The sequence below is a fragment of the Ambystoma mexicanum genome, chromosome 7p (assembly GCF_040938575.1).
Source record: "Ambystoma mexicanum isolate Mex_15411 chromosome 7p, UKY_AmexF1_1, whole genome shotgun sequence".
In the NCBI taxonomy this organism is placed as follows: domain Eukaryota; kingdom Metazoa; phylum Chordata; class Amphibia; order Caudata; family Ambystomatidae; genus Ambystoma; species Ambystoma mexicanum.
In genome coordinates, this window is record NC_090939.1 from 911,854,623 (window position 1) to 911,877,087 (window position 22,465).

The 22,465-nt window shown below is 46.8% G+C and overlaps 1 protein-coding gene across 2 annotated transcripts in view; it reads right to left on the reverse strand.

Moving 5' to 3' along the window:
• Nucleotides 1-2,201: 2,201 nt before the first annotated feature.
• The window catches only part of EPHA3 (EPH receptor A3), a 908,976-nt gene continuing 888,712 nt past the window's right edge, over nt 2,202-22,465 (reverse strand). For both annotated transcript variants that reach the window (XM_069637202.1, XM_069637201.1), the window contains exon 17: nt 2,202-4,774. In XM_069637202.1, coding sequence (XP_069493303.1) covers nt 4,669-4,774 — 106 coding nt within the window. In that variant the 3' untranslated portion in view covers nt 2,202-4,668. The remainder of the gene's footprint in view (nt 4,775-22,465) is intronic.

Below are 22,465 nucleotides of genomic sequence, written 5' to 3' on the forward strand. Positions count from 1 at the left end.
TAGTGTTTGTAGAAGCACGCACAATTTACCCTTTGAACAGCTATGGGCGATTTTGTTTACTTTTCATTCAACCTCGGCAAGAATTTTGACATTTCATTGTTTGACTTTATGATATAGGAATCGTGCCACTGGTATATGTTTAGAGCTCCTCAGATCTAGTTGTGTCATGGTTACCGTGATTCTCCGAAAGAGCTTTATTTGGTCTTGATTTATTGTGCAATTGACACCCATGGTTATTGTGCAATTGACACCCATGGTTATTGTGCACTTGACAATCATGTATCCTCTGCAATTCTTCTAATTTCTCTCACAAATATTTACTCAGGAGTGTAATAGACACTGGGGGACCCTTGCATGGCTCTTATCTCCAGCTCTTCACGTGCAGAGAAGTGCCTGTAAACATGAAAATAATATAGCCTGGACATAATAAAGAAAAGAAAAAAAGAAAAGGCAAAAGGAAACTGCGACAGCAGTCCTTACCCTCTTTACGGGTAGGAGACTTACGTCACAGTGGGAGGGGAGTGTGGAGGATCAGTCGGGAGTCAAAGTAAGAACAAAGAGGCAAAGGTAAGTAGGGAGTGGCGGGTTGCAGGTAGTGAGGAAGCGGCACAGTGTGATCCATGTGCTCACTCCGCACCTCTGTTTTCGGATTCAGCATCTTCAGATTCGAAAAAACAAAGAAAGCAGTGATCACATAGATCCAGAAGGATGACATCTGAAGGTCTGTCACCAACTTTCATGCAAACACTAATATCCATCGGCTCAAGTGCCGGTCACATTTTAATCCCCTTGCGACCCTTATCGCAAATGCAGAACAACTCAAATTGAAAGTATGCAAAGTGCATGACAGATTCATCCAGATGAAAAGGATTCAAGCATTTCATTTTGGAGTGCTCTTTTTATGCCACAAAGTAAGTCCAATTACTTTTCTTGAAAATGCTAAATGGAGAGCTCATTGCTACTAAAGACAGTCAGTGCACATTCAAATGGCTGGCAAGAGGCTAGAATGAAGGATCACTGAAGAGCATGTTCTACTCCACGTGGTTTAATGAACAATTCTGGACATGATTTTGGACCCATCCTTGTTTGAATTTTACACTCACCATCGTGGTGAGCAAGTCTCTAAATTAATTTCAGTTTCAGGTGTGTGCCTTTGGTCCGAATTTTCCCAGCATCCTCACGGTCTATACCCCACTGATGTGCACTTTCTTCCACTTTCCTGTGCCGTTCTCGCCTTCATACTGTCATAGCAAGAGGGTGGAACCACTTTAGGGTAATTACCTGGGCGAGAACGGATGCATAACTAGTGTGTGGTGCAAGCAAGGTTTCATTACTTCCACATTGATTGGATGAGGATTTGAGTATTGTGTGCATCATCTCTGCATTATCTGATAGAATGCAGGGATGGGTAGAACCATGCCGGCAGGAGGTGAAACATTCCACCATATCTCATATGTCTTCACAATCATTAAAAATGTATATTTTTGTTTTATGTAAAGGCAAACAAGGTTTCTGAATGGAAAGTCTCATCTAAGTCTTGGGCATTTACTCCCTTGGTGACTGCCATTTTGAACTTGGAAGCACATACATGACAGAGAAGTAGCACGCAACATCTGGCTGTGTAGAGTGCGGCGTGTGCATAGTGGACTTTAGACTACACAAGGTTTTGCATGATTAATAATACGGGCTGCATCTAAAGGTCCACATAATTCATTTACCTTCATCAATATGGATACATTTCCCAAGCCCCAGAGAGTGAGGAAACAAATGGTCCTATAAATATTAGGCTGGGTACACATGTAGTTATCAAGTCGAGGATGCCGAAGGTCCTGTGCAGTGGGGATGAAGGGCACCTTTTGAGTAACTGGTAAATACCATTTCACTACTGTGCGCTTGGTAGTGGTGGGGTACCCCATCCCCCAGTGGCCTACTTGTAACCCCTCCCATAGCACTGCCAATGGTAACAGCCAATGATTAATTATCTATAGGTACAATGATCTAGTCACAATACAGTACAGTGTGTACACTCAAATATCATTGCAGTGAACAGGTTTTCAACCAAGACATGTTGTTGATTCTCACACTGGGTTCGGATTCAGGCTTTTGGGAGAGTGGCGAATCCTGCCAAAAAAATAGAACACGTATGCATAAAATAATTTACATTTCCAAAGCAATCACCTCCGCATTCAATTCTGTAAAAATAGTTTCAATATATTTATTATAAAAATATAAATGTTTCCACTACAAATCGTTTTACATTAGCAAGAGGCCATCTAGAGTTGCACGACGTACAATCTAAAAGAGTAGTGCTTTCAAATAAAAGGTAAAGCAAATGTATGCTGCATTGCCAGTTGGTTAACACCTATACATGGTTTATTGTATGCAAGATGAGCACGGAAAGTAGATATGTCAACATAAATAAATAATAGCAAATCAAGCATTAGATACACATCGGATAGCATGGTACATGGTGGCGTGAATACTGTTGTTCCTTTTGATTTCTTGTGAGTAACCTATGTGGGTTGTGTGCAAAGATATGGCCATAAGCCTCTAGTACCTCTTTCCGCAGTCGAGAATCTTCCACTGCTCTGTATACATATCTACAAGGTAATTAACAAAGTGTACAGTGTCACCAAAGCGTTCATTCGGATTGATAGGTAGGAAGGTCTGTCTCATTCGGTAACAAAATGGACGTCTTTCCATAAATGAAAAAAAAAAACATGGAGTGCTTGTGGGAAAATGAAAACTGTAGTAAGTATGCTCAGAAAGGCGTGGTGGTGGTGTGAAAGGAACTACATATGTGTGTTGTTATGGGTCTAGTAATTGGCCGAGAGTACCCCTAATTGAAATATAGAAAGTACAAGAATAAGGATCTAAAACCCACTCTAGAGGGATCTCTGTCAATAGGTATGACACAAACATTGAGGAAGAGAGAGTGAGAGAAAAGAAGAGAGAAATACAGAGAGAGACAGGGAGTGAGGGAGAGAGGGGGAGGAGAGAGAAAGATAACGTTTCTACTGAATATATGTTAGCAATCTTCATTTTAAGGTACATGTTACTGAAATATGTAAATCATGAACATAAAAACAAGTGGTTTGGAGTCTAATGTAATTGAAATGTGGGACTCCATGGATTCATGAAAGAATGTAACATTCGGGCATCCTAGATGGACAGCCATGTCTGTGGTTGCTGATGAGGCTGAAATGTACACCCGTGTATCCAACAAAGTCACACATGAAGCCACCATAGGCCTGTTACATGTAAGAGTGTTCTATCCATTTTTCATACTGTTTGTGTCATTGTTGAATTTGACCAACAAAAAAAGAATCAGTCTCACACTAGCTCAGAAGGTGCGGCTGGGAGAAAACCGATTAGCAATGTCTGATCATAAAGGATCAGAGGTTCTTTGTTCCTACTCAAGTTTGTTTCAAAAGACGTCATACTCACTGACCACTCATTTCCAGGAAGGCTTCTCTACAAGACAAATACCCAACCTCTATATCTTGTTTGGGAGATAGGATGAGATGAGTGTTATGGATGGAGGAAGACAGATTGAGGAGGGAGATCTGAGACCCTATGAGCATCCTTTAAAAATCCTAATCCGAATTTTTAGCCAGTCCTTCCCAAATTGGCTAAAACAATTAGGTTCTGCTTGGATATATCTGTTGATAAATGTGAACTTTTACATGAAAATCATTTAAACATTACTCGTAAAATATGTTTCAAAGAGAGACATTTCCAGTAAGTGAGGCAGAGTGAGCTCTTGTTCTATAGCAGCTTCATTTAGCTGTCATAAATAGTAAGGATAGGATATGACAGACGTTTTGAACTTTGTCACGTCTTTGAACTTTTTGGATTAGTTGTAAGATAGTTAGATAATTGTTTTGGAAATGTTCAACAAAAGATGTGCTTTTCAAGAGAAGATATGGTATTTGCTATTGACATAAATCGTTTGGCACTTAAAAATCCAAGTCAAGACCTCTATAATCATAAACTGTAAAAATAATAATACATTGAAAATAAATATGCATTTTTTTAAAAATTAAGATACTTTTTTTCTGTAATACGTGGTCGGTGTCTTGCACACTCTCATAATTGTGTTGGGCTAAAAAATCACTACGTACATATTTTCTGCATCCATTTTGCATCTGAAAGTACAAACTGTAATAATTAACGTGGGCAAATAGTTCAAGGTTTACCCTTTATCACCTGAAATAAAAACATCCCCTGTAACAGAGTTCCTGTTTGCAAAAATACTGCTAGAGTTTTTTTTCTCACTTTTCACGGCTGGTGGCAAACAGCCTTTAGCATTCAATGGCTTTCTTTATCATTGTAATATTCACATACGTTAATTCTACTTATGTGAGCTTTTTCCTCTTCAACTCCAGTGGGGTTTTCTCCCAAAGTTACAGGAATCATCGGTCGCGTAATCCCCCTCCAGCAAAGAAAAGCACCCATCCTAAATTGCTAAAATATAGAAAAAGTTCTTTGCTCCTGTTTTAAGGCATTTGTACTCGTATTGAGTGTCCCAGTGGGCCGGAGAGCTCCAATGTGGTTTTTCCCCACTGTCCAAGGCTTCCCTCTGTTTCCGAGTTCGAATCAGGTGGTGTTGGGCCTTCCACAGCAACTGCTGTCATGTATTTGTCCTGAGAGCATCATTCGGTATGTTTACACCGAGACAGGGCCATTCTTTGAATACGTTTCTAGAGCTTTCAGGCTACTAATAATCGTCTTCTGAGGTCCAATGACTGAGACACCAACCCTTTTCATTTCACTGCAATGGAGAAAAAGCAAATGATGAACCTGCAGGCACAACAGAGTGTCCACACTGTGATAATAGTTGTGTAAAACATATATGGTGACATTACTGATCATGTTAATACATATGTTATTGATTTCCTATATAAGACTTGCCTTTATTCAATATACAGACAGATCTAATCTAAACGATCTGAAGACACTGATCAAAATCACCACCACTGATTTAAGAATACGAGATTACCACGGTGTTCTCAGGCTTGCCTTCCTGGCAAGGGTTTATCACCTCAATTGTTTAATCATCTTTAAACCGCCGCACAGATGTATGAAAAATATCACAGCAGAGACCTCCAAAGAACGTTATTTTAAGCTAACTTGACTATACTTTCAAAAACATACACTTCCCTGCCATGATGTGGACAATATTGTGGGACTGCATTGATTGATGGTGAGATGTTTCTCTAAAAGTGGAACCTTTGCTCCTGGGTTCCTTCAGGGAGCTCAAAGGAGAATTTTACAGCAAAGTGTATTTCTTGGAATATTTGTGGAGTTGCTCTTATGACATATGAATGGAGGGGTTCAGGAAGAATTTTACAAAAAAGTATCAGGCATTGAATATTTGTAGAGTTGGTCTTATGATCTATGAAGCGAGGGGTTTTTGAGCAACTTTACAACAAGTGTAATTCTTGGGATGTTTGTAGAGTTGATCTTGTAATATATGAAGGGAGGGATCAAGAAGGAATTTTACAAAAAGTGTCATTCTTAGAATGATCTCTTTCTCCAAACTCTCGTAAAACGTTACTAGTAATTCAGAAAAGGATTTTCAACTCAAACAATAGAACAAGAGTGGGTATTTCCAGGTGCTTTTAAGGGAGTTGTGGGGTTGTCAATGTGTTGCCTGAACAAAGCAGAGGCACGCAGCCAAACAAGGATATGTGTATATATATGTATTCATAAAGCTTCAAAGTTGATCTCAAAAACCTTTGTTACCAACCTTATTTTGCACCTCAAAATTCTTCCTGCAATTGTTGGATGTATTCTATGAATCAAATGCAATATAGCATTAAAACCAGCATTCGAGGTAAGACGTGACTGTTATCTGCCTGCCTGCATGATATCAGTTCTATGTCCATAGACTGCACATTGAAGAACGCATACCAAAAAGGCATTTTTATTAGGTCAATTTGGTGCAGCCTTTAATAGGTGGGAAAATGGGCTAAACCCCCATCTACTACATCATCTTCTCCCGCATTGGTGGGACTTACTTATAAATGTGGGGTTACCCCACCCAAGCCCCTATTTCACTCTCCCATCCTCCCTCCCTCCCCCCTTTCTCACCACATACTACATGTGCCCATCTCCACATACACACACATATTACCCCTCACCCACATACACATACACAGCACACCACACTCCCCCCAACATAGAGATAAATACATGCATGGCCTCAGCAGTCTGCCATCTCTATTATGAGCTCACTTTTGTCCACAATCTCTTGACTGAGGGTAAAAGAGGACGCATCCAGAGCCCTGAAGGCCGAAGTGCAGCGTGTGCCTTGTAAGGGCTGAGGGCAGTTATTGGCCACGTCCGATCCAAGCGCAGGTCTTCTCCCTATTATCACCCCACCCCATTTTCTCCCTAAAAAGTAAAAAACAAAAATGGCCAAGCGAATGCTAAAGAGAGCAAGTCCCGTCCCTCTAATATTTTGGTAGGTCTGAAGCATGCCGTTGGGACACCAATGTGGGATGTAAATTTAGCCCTAGAATGAAATGAATAGAGAGGCCATGCAAGGCCACTTCTGCGAGATTAATTCTGGCTGATGGATGAGACCGATTGGAACATGAAGGCCAGCCCACAACACTCATTTTCCAACATGAGGCCTAGTAAAAGCAAAAAGTTCCCCTTACTCAAATTACTCAAATTTACCAAAATGTTACCAAAATATAAAGGCACTCAGCTGAAGGAAAGTGTGCCTTAGAACTGTAATATTGCTAAACGTGTCCAATGGATTCCAAAATGACATGTGGTGCCACAGATGCTGGCTTCCTGTAAACTGGGAAAAGGCACAATGTGACTAAGGAAGACAAACAGCAGCATGTTACATTGACTTCTAATGCAATACAAGACTGTGATCTTAAAATCTAAGTGAAGATGTGACTTATATCTACAATTACAGAACAATCCCCAAACTTCCCATCCCGCCTCCCCAACCCACACTCATCCGGAAGAGAAGTCCTTGCTCAAATGTCCTCAGGATCGTTTAAGAGATGAATAAGTCCGTACTTTTTATGGAGTGTGGGCACCATTGTGCCATATAGTCTGATTGGAGATATTCTAGTACGCCTCCCCATTCTTTTGTGAAGGAGCCTTGTGTTCCTTGGAGATTGTGTGTTATCTTTTCCATGGACATTTCGGACCAGACCTTTTGTAACCATGCAAATAGCATTGGTGGGTCTTTTTTCTTCCATCCCTGTGCTATCGTGGCCCAGGCCGCTATGACTAGGCCCATGAGACTCCTCCATTGTGTCTTTTGCCATTAGTTCTTCCCGGATATTTGTCAGCTTCGTTTCCAGTTCAGTTTCCCACTGCTGTGTTTGTTTATCCCTTGTTGCTTTGAGGGCTATTAAGTGGCCCCTGATTACTGCCTTGAACGCCTCCCATACAGTGCTCAGAGAGACCTCCCCTGTATCGTTGTGTTCGAAGAATTCTGCGATCTTATCCCTTATGGATTCTCCCATCACTGGATCTGACAGTATCTCCTTCGGGAGCCTCCATCTCCAAATCCCCCTTTCTTTCTTTGGGGTCGACAGGTCCATCCAAAGGGGTGCGTGGTCCGACAGAGAGATGGGGCCTATCTCCATGTCTTGGATTTTGCTTAGGGTCCCCACTGACACCCAGAAGTAGTCAATTCTTGACATTGATTTGTGTACGTGCGAGTAGTAGGTGTATCCCTTGGCTTGACTTTTCTGTTTCCTCCATGCGTCACACAGTGCCATGTCATCCATTCGCCGTTTAAGGCGCTCGGATGGGGCGCCTTGGTGGTGGGGTCCCCCCGCGCTCCGGTCTGTCTGTGGGTGCCAGGCCATATTAAAGTCTCCTCCGATGATTATCTCAGATTTCGCATATCCTTCCAGCCTTCCCATGGTGTCTCTCAATAAGCTATCTTGTCCCGTGTTTGGGGCGTAGATTGATGCCAGTGTTAACATGGCGTTGTGTAGTTTGATATTAACAAAAGTGAATCTTCCCTCCTTGTCCGATAGTTTGTCTATCACAATAGCTTCCAAGCTCCCTCTAACTGCAATCATTACCCCCGCCCGTTTCTCTGCTGTGTTGGATTGTGCTATTATGTCGTAGCCTCTGAGGCGTATTTTCCCCTTAACCTGGGCTTTGATGTGAGTCTCCTGGAACAGCAGTACTTCCGCCTTTTCCCTCCTTAACATGTTTTCCACTTTTTTCCTCTTACATTCCAGGTTACGAGTCTTATCTTCCCCATTTCAACTAGCTTTTCTGGGTGCTCCGTTTGCCCAAGCTATGTGTTCCTCATTCTCTTCTGGAAAATCCCCCCACCCGCCACTCGCTCCCTGCCCTCAGTAGACTCGAGGCTATTTTTGCGGGGAGTCCTAAACCCTGCATCATCCCTTGGCCGTAATGTCGGTCGTTCATCCCCCACCGGGCCGACAGATTCTGTTATGTACGTATCCCTTCATAGGGTGCTGTTCCGCTAACTGTCTTCGACCACGGGACTGTGATCCTTTATGGCTTGCTGAGTCGCTCCTCTATTCTGCCGCATCAATTCCCCTCCGTGCCACTTCCTTTTTTGCCGGACCCTTTTCCATCCTCTGGGTCTGTTTTGCTGTGTCCCCTTCATTTTCACAGTTCTGGTGGCTGGCTCCCCCGTCAGGATGTCCATGATGCTTAGCCCTTCTGCTTTGGTGGATACCCTCCTTTGCTTTCCATCCCAGTCGAACACCATGCCAAAAGGGAATGTCCATTTATATTTTATTTCTTTCGCGACCAATTCCCTAATGAGTGGGGCCATTTCTCTTCTCTTTAGGAGTGTGACGGCCGAGAGGTCTTGAAACAGTTGAATGTCCACTCCGTTCATCCTGATTTGGTTTAGCTGCCTCGCTCTCCGCAATATTAGTTCTTTTTGCGGGTAGGAAGATAGGGCCGCCAGCACGTCTCTGGGTCTCTCCCCTGGTGCCCCTGTGCGTTTCGGGCCCACTCTGTGAATACGGTCAATCCCTATGCTTTCTGTGTCTTGTGCTTCTATGATATCCCTGAAGACTTCCTGCACCGCTTTCATTTGATCCTTGTCCAGGACCGATTCTGGCATGCTTTTAATGCGAATATTCAATCTGCGGGACCTATTTTCTAGGTCTTCGCATTGGATTTCCAGGTTGTGGGTCAGGCGAACTAAATGTTCTTGTGTTTCGCTATTTTGTGTTGCCTCATCTTCTGCATTTTGCACTATTTTTTCTAATGTGTCTGTCCTTTCTTCCAGGTTGGCAATGTCGTGCTTGACCTCTTGGATTGCCTGTTGCATGTCGTGCTTGATTGCGGCGAATTGGTTCTGCACTGTCAACATGAGTTTGTCTTGGAGCTCTGTGAACCAGGCGCGCATATCATCTTTCGTTGGGGGCTGATTGTTGGATGTGGTGTGGCCTGCATTCGGTGTCTGCAGGGCTGGGTCGTCCTGCAATCTACTTCTGGACGCCACTGGTGTCTCCACTGCCCACATCTGGATGATGCTGTGGTCCTGTCTGGGGGGTTGCGGGTTCTGTTGTCCTCCCCCCTTCCCCCTCTCTTTGGACATGCCCCCCACTGGGAGCCGCTGCCGCCGATGTTACCTTGGTCTTCAACCCAGTGATGGGTGACTCTGCCGCGATCTGTTGCGTGGTGGCCTTAGTGTAGTCCTGTTGCGTACTTTGCCTCAGTTCTTGGTGCTGCTTTTAGTATTTTTAGTAGTGGTGAGGGGGGGGGGAGCCTGAGGGCTTATTTCCCTCCTTTGTGTCTCTCTGCCCGCAGACCGACCCCCAGTTATGCGTTGGCTCCCGGGGTCCGTTTATATCTATGTTGGGGTCGCCGGGAAGGTCCCTATGGGAGGGGGGCGGCAGGGCCTCACCTTCTATTCTGCTGCGCCGGGGACTTCCTCTGGCGTCCCATGCCTCGGGGTGTATTCCGTGCTTCACCGGCCTCTCCGCCTCTCCCTCTTCGGGATCCTTTGGTGTTGGATGTAGCTGTGTCCGCCCACGCGGGCCGCCGACTCTGCTTTCGCCCCAGTGGGCTCTGCTGTGCCTGTGCTCTCTTCCCGGTCCTGATCGGGGGTTGCTGCCTGCCCCCGCTCTGTGCCCCGGGGGGGGTGTGCAGTCCGCCTCACCCTGCTCCGCTCCCTCGATGCTCCGCAGCCCCCGGCCGCGTGGAACAACTCTGTGCTGTGGATGGGGAGGGGGGATCCTCTCATCCGCGTCACCGGAGGTTGAGCCGCGGGGAGGAACGCCTCCCCAGGATGACCGTGTTGCAGGCGATGCTGTGCCTGTGCCTTCCGATCCCCGTTGGAGCGCGCTGCTTGTCTGCGCTGTGTGCCCCGGGGGGGCGTGTGGTTTGCCTCGCCCTGCTCTGTCTCCGTAATACGCCGCAGCCCCAGGCTGCGCTGGATGTCTCAGAGTCGCGGTGGGGGAGGGGCGCTCCGCGACGTCGCCGAAGGTCGCGCCGCGGGGAAAACACCGCCCGTGCTCGTCCCGTGTCTTTAGGTGATGCTGGGTGTTTGGTGTCGGAACAGACACCCTTCGGTTCGTCGCTGAATGTGGTGCTTCTGTATGGCCCAGCAGGAGCGAGACTCACTCACGTCTCCCTGGTCCGGCGGCCATCTTGGAATGGCAAATTCTTTTTTACGGGGACATTATCACATGGAATCGTTTGTTCTCCCACGTTAGTAGATTAATCCAAATGACTACAAAAGTGTAGGGGGAATCTGCCAGCCTTAATCTCCTTCCTACATAGTGGGTGAGTGGGGGGAAAAACTGTGCAGACCCTGGCCATATTTGACTACAAATATAACTCAATTAATTCAATTAATTCCCCTAAAAAAACATCACATCCATTTTAAATTGAAGTGTGAGGGGAATCTGTCTGTTGTATCCCAGTCCTTTTCATAAGTGGGTTCTCTTCCATTAGTGGGAGTTGGTAAAAGTGTGTACACCCTTAGCATATTTAAACAAAAATATAATGTAATTAATTCCCATAGGGTCATTTATCACGGGATGATGTTTTGTCAAAATTTGAAATAGACAAAGATCATTCCAGTGCACAGTAAATTACTCCAGTCTTTAATGTAATTGGGTAGCCTTGCTGTTCATCTGAGTATGCTAGTGTTCCCAAAACAAAAATCCTAAACCCCTGTTGTTCATTTGAATGTGCTGTGTCCCAACACAAATTGGCCCATTGATTCCATTTCCCAAAACTCTACCTTTCATTTAAATGTGCCATTGTCCCAAAAACGAAAATCCCTATCCATTCCATTGTCCCAAACTCTGCATGTCAAAATAAGCCAGGTGTTCGTCTCCAGTGAACGAAATACACTCTATCCTGGGAGTGAGCAAGTGACACTCATAGCAGAAAGGTTTGAGACTGCTTTGAGGTAATGAAGGAACAAAGGTGCTGGTTCAAAATAAACTGTGTGTGTTCTCAAATGCATGTATTTTGGGTGCAGAGAGATTAAGCCCACGTTCAAATTGAATATATAAATGCCTGCAAACTTTCTAAGCTGATAACCAAATGACAATTTGCTCAATTGTTCAGTCATCTCGCAACGCATTGTGTAATTTAATATTTGGGAGTTGGCGGGACAGGAAACAAAAAGAGTAAACCTGATTTGTATTATGTCAAAGACAAAACAAAACAAAAAAGGGGGCCATCTATTTTGTTTAGATTTGGATGCCACAGAGAAGGTTGCGTGTGTTTTTCTATTGAAACCATGTGTTAATAAAAATATCCATTATCTCAATACCCCGGCATTCTTCTTGGCTTATGACGAGTTTGGCGGTAACCCTTAAATGCAGTGGTAACGCTATTACCGCTGCATGTAAAGGTCTGCCAAATCATGGGCTTGGCGGATTTACCCCCAGCTCTGAGCTGGGGGCAAATCTGCCACGATTCTGCCGATTTTTGACACTATTACAGTCGGCTGGAATACCGCTGGCGGTAATAGCGCCGAACATTCCCCATTGGTGCCAATGGGAAATGGGGAATTCCCGAATTAGCCCAATGGGAATGGGGACTTACCGTTCCGCCAAACCCATGATCCAGCGCTAATAGCGCCGGGGGGTTTGGCGATAGGGCTAATAGCCCCAGCGGTAATACTGCCGGGGTTAGCGCCCAACTCGTGATGAGGCTGTTAGTGTGGCACAATCGGAGATATTATATGATGTTCAGACAGGGATAAGCAAACTAAATATTACAGTAATAGTGGTATTTGGTATAGTGCTTTAACTAGGGGCAGAGGGTCCTTCCTGTGTTAATAGTGATCCTCAATAGATATCGTTACAAAATGGGGTATTGGTAGCCGGGATTTAGCCTATTCTTCTTACTCTTGACAAAGGCATGCTATAGCAGGCCAGTCATTTGTGTGTTTGGCAGGTTATTCATGTTTTTTTTTTATAAAACATTTTTTATTATCATTTGATTACAACGTCTCCGTGCAGAAGGTCATTAACCACCACCAATTGGGGGGCCCAATAGTAGGTCTGAAGGCGGGGCACTCCGATCCCACCCTTCCAGATCGACCTCTGAAGTGTGGCCAGGGCTATACGTGCTTGTCCTCCGCCCCATAGGAGCTCCCTGAGGAGGGTTTCCACCCGGCCAAATTCAGCCCCCGAGATCTGCAGCGGGTGTTTTGAAGGACGTAAAGGAACCGCAGGAGAACTAACATTTTAAAAAGGGCGGCTCTACCCATGGTCAGGGGGCGAAGCTTCCAGTGTTGTACATCTTTGGAGAATCAGTCCATGATCGGTTTGAGATTGTGCATGGTATAACTGGTAAGATCTGTTGTTATCTAGATCCCAAGGTATCGAAAGCCAAATTGTTCTATGTGGTATGGACAGTCAGGTGGATCAGGCTGATCCCTTCCCTTCACCGGGAAGAAAACAGATTTCTTCCAATTGATCCTTAGACGGCTAAATTCCGCATATTGGACAAGCATACGGGTCACCATGGGGCAGGTTCGGACAGGTTCTCCCAGGTAAATCAGGAGATCATCCGCGTATAGGGATATCCGGTCTTCGTGTCCCTCTGGCCACCTGAATCCTATCCAGGATGTGCTCTGGCGAAGCCATATGGCCAACGGCTCTATTGCGAGAGCGAAGAGAAGGGGAGAAGGGGGCACCCCTGTCTTGTACCCCTGCCCAGTCGGAAAGAGCAAGAGGTCCACCCATTCACCCTGACCTCCGCCCGGATATTTGTATACAGCAGTTTCACCCATCCCAGGAATCCCTCCCCGAAGCCCATGCGTTCCATGATCTCCCAGAGGCCATCCCATCGGACCGAGTCGAAGGCCTTCTCAAAATCGATCGCTAGAAGAGCAAGCGGGTTGTTAATAGTGGGAGCCCTTTCTAACGCCAAGTGGAGTCGACGCAGGTTCATACGGGTCGATTTGTGTGGCATAAAGCCACATTGATCCGGGTGTATTAGGGCATCAGCCAGCAGTTGTAACCTGTTGGCTAAGAGTTTGGCGAGGACCTTGGCCTCGCCATTGATTAGCAAGATTGGCCTATAGTGGGTGCACTGTTCCTGGGGCTTATTAGGTTTAGGGATGACCACAATGGTGGCCTTACAGAGGTCCTGCGGGAGGGTGCCCTGTTCCCAGGCTGTCAAGAACATTTTATGGAGGGAAGATGTAATGTTGCCTTCCCCCAGCTTCCGCCAGGTTTCAGCTGGGAACCCATTCGGGCCCGGTGTCTTCCCGGTTTGCAATTGCGCTAGTGCTTCGGCAACCTCGGTCTCCGAGAGGGCAGAGTCGAGACTCGCCCTTTGCCGTACTGAGAGAGTTAGGAGTGGTATGTCACTAAGAAGAGTTGGGTCCAGCTGCAGGGTTGGCGCCCGATAGAGTGTTTCATAGAATTGGGCGAAGGCCTCGGCTATCTCGGCATCCGATGTGCACCTTTCACCCCTTGAGGTGACAATCTCACGAACGCAGCGTTGTCCCTCATCCCTTTTCTCCAGCCAAGCTAGCATTCTGCCGGCTTTGTCCCCATGTTCATAGATTCTGGCTAGAGAGTCCCAATTGGCTTGTTTAGCATTGTCCAACAAGAGGTTTCGGAGCCGCTCAGTGGCTCGTTTAAGGGAGAGCTGGGTCTGTGGGGATGGGTCAAGAATGTGTTCACTCTCGCGTCGGGCCAGTTCGCCCTCCGCTGTTGCAATGTCTTGGAGTCTCACACGCTTCCTATTTGCCACCCAGGAGATTATGGCACCCCGTAAGACTGTTTTATAGGCCTCCCATACCAGCCCCGGGTCCTGTACTCCGTTATCATTAAACTCGAAGTATTCGGTGGAGACTTCCGTAAGGTGGTCAACTAGCTCGGGGAAACCCAGGTAGTAATTGTTCAATCTCCAAGTTCTAGGGGAGGGGCCTTTTGTGCGAATTTTCACAAGTAGGGGTGAGTGGTCTGAGATGCCCCGGGGAGGAAAGTCGGCCGCTCGTGCCCTGTAAAGATTTGTGTGTGGGACAAAGAGATAGTCAATCCTGGAGAGAGAGCCGTGGGCTCCAGAGTGAAAGGAGTACCCTCTGGTGTCCGGGTGTAACTCTCGCCATACATCACCCAAACCCAAAGCAGATACAAAGTTAAACAGTTTCGTAGGGGTGTCCGGGTTGCGATGTCTGAGGTGCGTACGGTCAGTGGTATTGCACATGACATCATTAAAATCTCCCCCCAGAAACAGCCTATCAGGTTGGTGTTTACTTTTGAGGGCCGTCAAGTCCTCCAGCAGCTCCTGCCCCAACCCAGGTGGGGAGTACACTGAAGCAAAAGCGACCCTCTCCTCCCAAAGCATTCCCAGGCTCTGAATAGCAAAAGGAATGCCCTTGTGTACAAGAATGAGGGTACCCCTGGATCCCATTGTGTATCCCACATGGAAGGCCGTCCTGTAGTTTGTACGTTGGAAATGGGCACAGTTTGATCTCGCAAGGTGTGTTTCGGATAGCAGGGCCACGTCGGGGGAGTGTCTACTAAGTAGTTGCTTAATGAGGTGCCTTTTGATCGCAGAGCCCATCCCATTTACGTTCCAGGTGAGTACCTTAAAAGATTTGGGGCGTTCAGTCGGGATCGACTGGGGTTGTATGGATGCCATCCGATAGTCGGGATAAGAGATTGGGCGGGTGATTCACGAGGAGGGTGTCCCCGTCAGTAGTGATGTATTGCGGTGCCTGCCCAGGGTAAATGATATTGTACTGGCTGGACCATCTATGGCCTCGTCTCCCCATGAACCTCAACAAACCCTGGAGTTTGCAGTGACGCGTTGCTCCCATGGTAACAAAAAACTCCCTATAACTTTCCCCTCCCTCGCCCTCCCCATACTGCACCCCAACATGAAGTACCTATAGCCCCAACATCGTTGACACTCAAAGAGGGTAGAGAGTCAACCTTGCAAACCCCTGTTTAAGTTAAAACTAAAGAAGTTGGGGGGGAGCCCCGGTAGTCTTCTCCCAGGTGCGATGGAGATATGCCACCGCTAGCCACAATATTAACGACGTAAACAACTTACAACAGTTTCGTGGCACCACTCGGCTTAGTCTGTTGTATCAGTTCAGTCTCACACCCGCTTGTGGGATCAGACCCCCCTGCGGGGGGCCCGCCAGAGTCAGTCCCCAGCTTCCACCGGTTGGTTTGGCGAGGGTGGCTGGTCCGGCTCCGGCGGGTGTCGTGCCGGTGGCCTGGGATTTCTGTCTCTGTTGGTTCGAGGTGCCGACCAGTCTCCCTCGATATGTTACTCTGCCCAGCGCCAGGCCTCCCTTGGGTCGCTGAAGTGGACCATTGTGCCCTTGTGATAGATTTTCAGCTGCGCCGGGAAGAGGAGGCCGTATTTGACTCCCATCGCTTGCAACTGCCTTTTAAGTTTATCAAAGGATTGTCGTGCTTTCTGGAACTCCCGCGTGTAGTCTGGGAAAAAGGCTATCTTGGATCCGTTAAAGGTGATCGTGCCTTTGGTTCGTGCAAGGTGCAGCAGCTTGTCTCGATCCCGATAGTTCAATAGTCTTGCTATCACCGTACGCGGGGGAGCACCGGGCACTGGTCTACCCATGGGCATTCGGTGGGCCCTCTCTATAGAAAATAATTTAGAGAAGGATTGCTGGTCGAACAGGTCCATCAGCCACTGCTCCAAGAAAAGCTCCATGCAGGTGCCTTCGGCCTTCTCGGGAATACCTAAAATCTGAATGTTGTTGCACCTGGACCTGCCCTCTCCTTCTTCGACTCTGGCTTCCAGAGTTTTGAGTTTGGCGGTGAGCCCTTGAAGCTGTTGTTGCACTGCGTGCAGTCCATCCTCCATGTTGGAAATACGCTGTTCCGCCTCGCCTGTTCGTGCTGACAGTTTCTGCAGGTCGTGTCGGAGGAGGGACACGTCCAGGCTGATTCCGTCCATCTTCTGCTCCATCGATGTGCGGGAGTCTGCTATGGCCGCCATAACATCCCTCAGGGAGAGTCCAGGTACTGAGTCCTCCTCTACCGACGGCAGGGGTTGGGAGTCGGGGGGTTGCGTTGGAGGGATTGTGTACTGTTTGATTCTGTTTTGCATGGTGGGCCGTCTAGCTTTGTCTTTCCCCATGTCCGTTGCCGGGCACTCACCGCTGTATGCGGGTCTTCGCCACGGCGACCAACTGGTCACGCCCGTCTCTCTTCGTCCGGGCGGAGCGGCTCAGAGTCCGGCCAGCCGATTCCTCCAGTCGGGGTCCCACGGGGCCACGCCGTAACTCCCGGCCCTCGCCAGTCCTCCAGAGCTCTGTCCCCGACTCCGACTGGCAACCACCACAGAGTGCGTGGATGGTCCGTCCCCGCTCAAAGCGCGCCCAGTGCTCCGGCGGCCATCTTGGTTCGTCGTCAGGCCTCACCGGCGCCTCCTTCCCGGGCTCCCACCTCTGCAACCCCGGGGCGTTTCAGGCTGGAATTCGCCCCAGACATGCCCTGGGGTATCACGCACCGGAGATCGTATTTTGGGGGTCACCAGATGGTCTTAAGTAGTCGTTTATAACAGGATGTTAGGCTGCGGCAGCGGGAGCTCCAGAGGCGCACATCTACCGCATTGCACAGTTGGCCATGCCCCCCCAGGTTATTCATATTTTGTTGAAGTACCACTTTGGTTTGACCTCTGAGAATCCGAGTAGTATCGAGGAACAACAGTACCCAAAAGTAATCTGATTTGACCAGATATTTAATTTTAAAATTGTAGACATTTGCTGACTGCAAAAGACAGGACTGTGTTGCGGTAGAAAGTGTTTGCAAATTTGTCACAAAAATAAAATCCCTGTTATGCATGAGTGCTGTAGAAATGGAACAGGGCAGACAGTTCATTCGGGGTGAATGGGCACAGATGGATGCTGGAACCTGGCAGGCCAGAATTATTCAGGAAGTTACAGCAGTAATCACTGATATTTGGCCAGATAGGAGTCTGTTACACAAAAGGTTAGAGCAATCAATTCTACATGACCCAAAATATTAAGGAAGAGCAGATTCAAATGCAACAACTCATGGCTTATTTATACGTTCATTTGCAATTAGCTGAAGAACGATTGCAAAATAAAGACAGCAGTTGGCTGGATAAATATGGGGACCTATAGGAGACTCAGAAATCATTACAGAAATTAGAATAACAATTACAAAACAGTCACATTGCAGAGCTAAAATATGAAGGGTGCATTCAACAACTCAAAGATGAGATAGAAACCCATTTTCAGTCCAGCGCTGAGCTAGGAATGCAACTCTCAGCACTGCATGCAGAGGCATAGATAGAATTGTGGGTGGGCCTTGCCCGTTCAGGCCCTACCCTGTCTACGCCTCTGACTGCATGATGCACATACGTAATGCATGGAGGATGTGAGCACACACCAAGCCAAGACAAATGATCAAACTGCTTACAGTAGGATGTTGTTAGATTAAATTGTAGCTTTAAAACAGACCATAAATGAACTAAAAACCAAAAATAGTCAGCTGATTATAAAAGAGATTGATTCCCAAGGAAAATTTGATCAGATGCACCACAACATAGCAGTTTGAAAAAACAAAATAAGCAACTAATGAAGGAAAAAGACCTCCTGAACCAGGAGGTGCATAAGTTGAAAAGGGATGCAGAAAAGGAACCGTCAGTTCTCAGGAAGTGACTGGCATTAGGTGAGAACATGTAGAATTGAAGGAGCATGTGAGGCAAGCAGAAACTGATACATGACAGGCATCACAGTGCAGAAATTCGCAAGAGCAAGAGATTAGTCTCTTGAAGGCAAATCGCTCAGAATCACAAAACAAAAATGAGTCAAATTATGAAGAAATCAAAGAATTAAAAGATTGAATAATGGCTCAAAGAAAAGTGCTCAAGGCCACTCAAGCCCTTGTGTCAAAAAGTCAGGCATCTGCACCCCAACAAGAAATAGGGATCGAGAAAAACAGGTGTGAGAGATATAAACAGGCTTTGAGGCACCCTGATCACTCAGGGCATGGAAAAGCACCCTCCGATCAGGGAGCAGTGCCCTCCCTTCCAGGGACCTCATGCCAGTTAACTACCACTTCATATGTCCAGACTGCAACTGACCTCATACATACCACTAATTAAGAGCAGGGAAACATGAGACAGCTGGACCCACCCAGGCCTAGCCAAACTGATCCAGAAGGCCAGTCGTTATCAGATATTGCGGAGTATTAATCTCTACCACACAGAAGGGAAGGTGACCAGACCAGTGCATCCTGGGAAATCAAAATACTGCAGTGAGTACTTCTGACCATGATGTAAACATCAGGGAGTTGGACTGGCAGAAAATGTAACTACAAAGGGACCACTTTAAGATACAAACCTTCAGCCTAGGAAGAGCATTTTGAAAATCTCTGCACATTCAGGGGAGGGAGGATTCCACGGGCTACCAGGAAGGAGGGATGAAGGAAATGAGTACTCTCCTGTGCAGAAACAGGACGACAGGGGAAATGACCCCGAGAGTTCACTGCACCAGACGCCTAGAGGACAGGAAATGGACTACAAACAGTAGCAGCTCTGAGTCAGAAGGCGAGTCGAGTACACAAGAAAAGAAAGACTGTCAAACAGAAAAAAGGTTTGGTGAAAGACCCCATCCGACAGTTCAAGGCCATAAAGAGCTTCATCATGACTCCCTACCTCAAGAATGCAAAATATTCAGTGTGGGAGCATTTAGAGCTTTACGAGCAAATGATGACATCATTTGGAATAAAATATTACGGGAATTGCGTGGAGTTTGTCAAGTGGACATTCTCCTCCGAATACTCCAGCTTCTTCGTCGGGCTGGAGGAGCAAGATCACTGTAAACGGTCCACATATAAGGCAGCCACGTTGAAACATTTTTCTACCCACATAAACCCACAGGAGGCCCACAAGGCGGCATATGAACTGCAGTGTGGGGATGACCAGGCCCCTAGAGAGTTTGTGCAGGATTTGAAACAAGCATTTGCCCAGACTCCTAGGCAGGTGAACACCAATAGTAGAGTTCATGACTACCTACTTCCATGCACTCCTCAAATTCATTATGACGCAGTTGGTGCAAGACATCCATCAGCCTAGGATGTTGGAATTGGTAAGTGAACAGACCACCAGGATGGATGAGGTCCAAAAGCCCTCTGAAAGTAAAAATACCCCAAAACCCCTAAACCATCCAACACACCTGCTGCTGCGAAGGTGGCAGAGGTGTAAAATACCCCTCCATTGGACTTAGAGATGGGGGTGGCTAAAAATACTCCTTCTGCCAAAAAGCAGAATGAAAGGCAGAGGAGACTCTCAGACCAAGCCAAATCGAATATGAGTCAGGCAAGATACCAGACAAATTATCCCTCTGACCCTGCCACATTTGAAAGCCCAAGATACAAAGGTACAAAACCCATACCAGGATATGAATATACTCCCCAGCACAAAAGGGGGGGGTGGGGGGCAAATCAGGTAAGTACCACCCCTTGAAACTTCCCTTCAAACTTTCCCCTGGAGAGCAGTAATACTCCACTCCCAACCTGAACTTCTTCCCCACGTACCCCCCAAACCAGAATTTCCAGAATAATCCTCCTCTCTTTCCCTGCTTCCAGGGCAATAGATTCCTGAACCTGGGAGAAGGGAGACCGAGGATGGAAAATTATGGGAGAAACTTCCAATACCCAAGCTACTCTGGGAGAATGGACAGTTACCCTTTCCGGGAGCAGGCACAGTTTCCCTTTCTGGAAGCAGTAAAGGTATGAATCAAGACCTCCTTACCTCACAGAAAAGGTTTCTCAGCTGGAGAACATGTCCAACGACTAACCGAAGACCAGGGTTGCATGTTGAGGACTCAGTCGAACCCACAACTAGAACCTTCTGCCCAGAACAACCCCTTGCCCAGGTCTGATGCCCCCGGGGGAAATGACAGAAAGAAAATTCAGACAACTAACAAGTTCCTGAGGAGCGGGCCAGGTGGAGGGGAGATGCCAAGCCTTAGAGGATGCTTCCTTTCCTACCAGAATTAAACCCCTGGAAACCTCTGAGTATGGATCTTCTACATGCGAAAAGCTAGAACCTAAAGAACAGAGGGTAAGTAGGAGATGTCAAAAGAGAACACACTTTGTGGCGGAACTCGGGATCATCCCCTTTGAAGGAGAAGAATCCCTGGAGAATTCGGGAAAGGAAATCTTCTCTTTGAGGAACAGAGGGATCCCTCCCAAACAAAAATGGGTTCCAAAAGTCCCCGATTTTGACTGGGTTAGTACAGAGACCGACCCAGGGCAAGACATTCTTAACCTCAACAATGTGAGCCAGATAATACTGAAATTGAAGGTGTATCCTCCCCCCAGACAGGCTTTGGGGACTATATCCAGGAAAAGGGGGACAACAAAGAATCAGTGGAAAAGGGGGACTCCCCAATTCCATCTGTTTTCTGGTGGAGGAAAAATCTTGTCTGAAGAGTGGCATAACACCATGCCACAGGTATAGCACTCATTGGGCACAACTGGTTACCATTGGGTGCCCACAGCATTGCCATTTCTTGAGTTAAGTGGCCATTGGCATGGCCGATCGCCATGATCAGTGCGTCTAGTGGGGGGATAGGAGGGCATAGGGAATGGCAGAAGTATATGCTCCAGTAGGCAAAGTGTCATGCTCAGTGGGATTGAGTGGTGATCTGTGCATGGCTGAAGTCCTTGTCCTTAGACCAAAGGGCCATTGTGCATGAATGAAAGGCATGTGTAGTGTTTTCTTTGTGACTAAGCTGTGTCATGGCCAATGGGCATGCCCTGTGGATGCACTGGAATGGTTTATAGTTGACTGTGGTGCGATGAAACCCATGCCTGGCCCTAAATGTGTGCCTGGGTGGATCAGGGCTGGATTCCAACACTTGATACAGGATGTAGGGCCCAGGAGCAGCATGGGCAGGATCCTCTAGTCCCACTCACAATACCGATAAGCCTTTATTGCCTGTGTACATGTGGATCCACAAGCGTTATCTATGGATAATTAGGGTGGATGATAATCCTAAATTTTCAGTGTGACTTATTTTCTGCAGGTGATGCAGCCCACGACAGGACATAGAAATGCACAGTCCCTGCCAGTCTTCATCTGCAAACACTGCATGTGTGTTTGACCACACATGCACATAAAAGAGCGTTCAAGTGGGAGACCGACCTGTGGGGCTCAGACTGTGGGGCAGTGACAAGCAGGAAAACAATTAAACATATCTGAACATGTACTGCATAACCAATCCCACACAAGAAACCATTATCAAACACACCTGAAAGACATAGATATTAGCTTTACCCAGAAGAGGGCAGAGTGCAGAGGATGTTGGAGTGGAGAACCTCAAAGAGGAGGGGAGAGATCAGAATAAATCGAAGGGTGTGAAGAGCAGAAAGGAGGATGGGAAGAAAAAGAGTGAGAAAAAGAGAGTCGTAACACCTAAAAAGAGAGTGAAAAATACTGGTGTAATAAAAGGTGTTTAGTAGGAGGAAGGGTGGAGGAGCTGGAGGTAAGGCAAGTAGACATGTGGGGCATACCCTGGAGATATAGAGCCAGTAAAAATCAGGCTTTCAGAGACTACTGGTCCACCCATTGTTTGGGAGATGTTTGAGGAAGAATGAGGAGGAATGAATGTGTGGTGGAACAGCAAGGAGGTCTGCTGAGATTCAGAGCTGACACCTAGAGTATAATGAACATGCTAGCAATGGTTCAGTCAGGAGGGAAGGTAGATGGGCTTAGGTAAAAGAATCAGGACTATGATACATGGAAGCACAGTAGATGGAAGACGCTGTGGATCTTACTGTGACAAAGCTTGGGACCTCAACAGGAGTGTTTGCTTTACCTGAGAGATGCCATCAACTTGTTGCTACAGGGAGAATCCCACTTAGGATCAAGACCCCATGCAACCAAGCAGAGTTATGCCTAAGAGACTGTGAGTAATCCATCAAGACTTTTGTGCAATTATCTATGTAGCAAGAAGACTTTTAATTTACCATCCTGAACCCATCTTTTG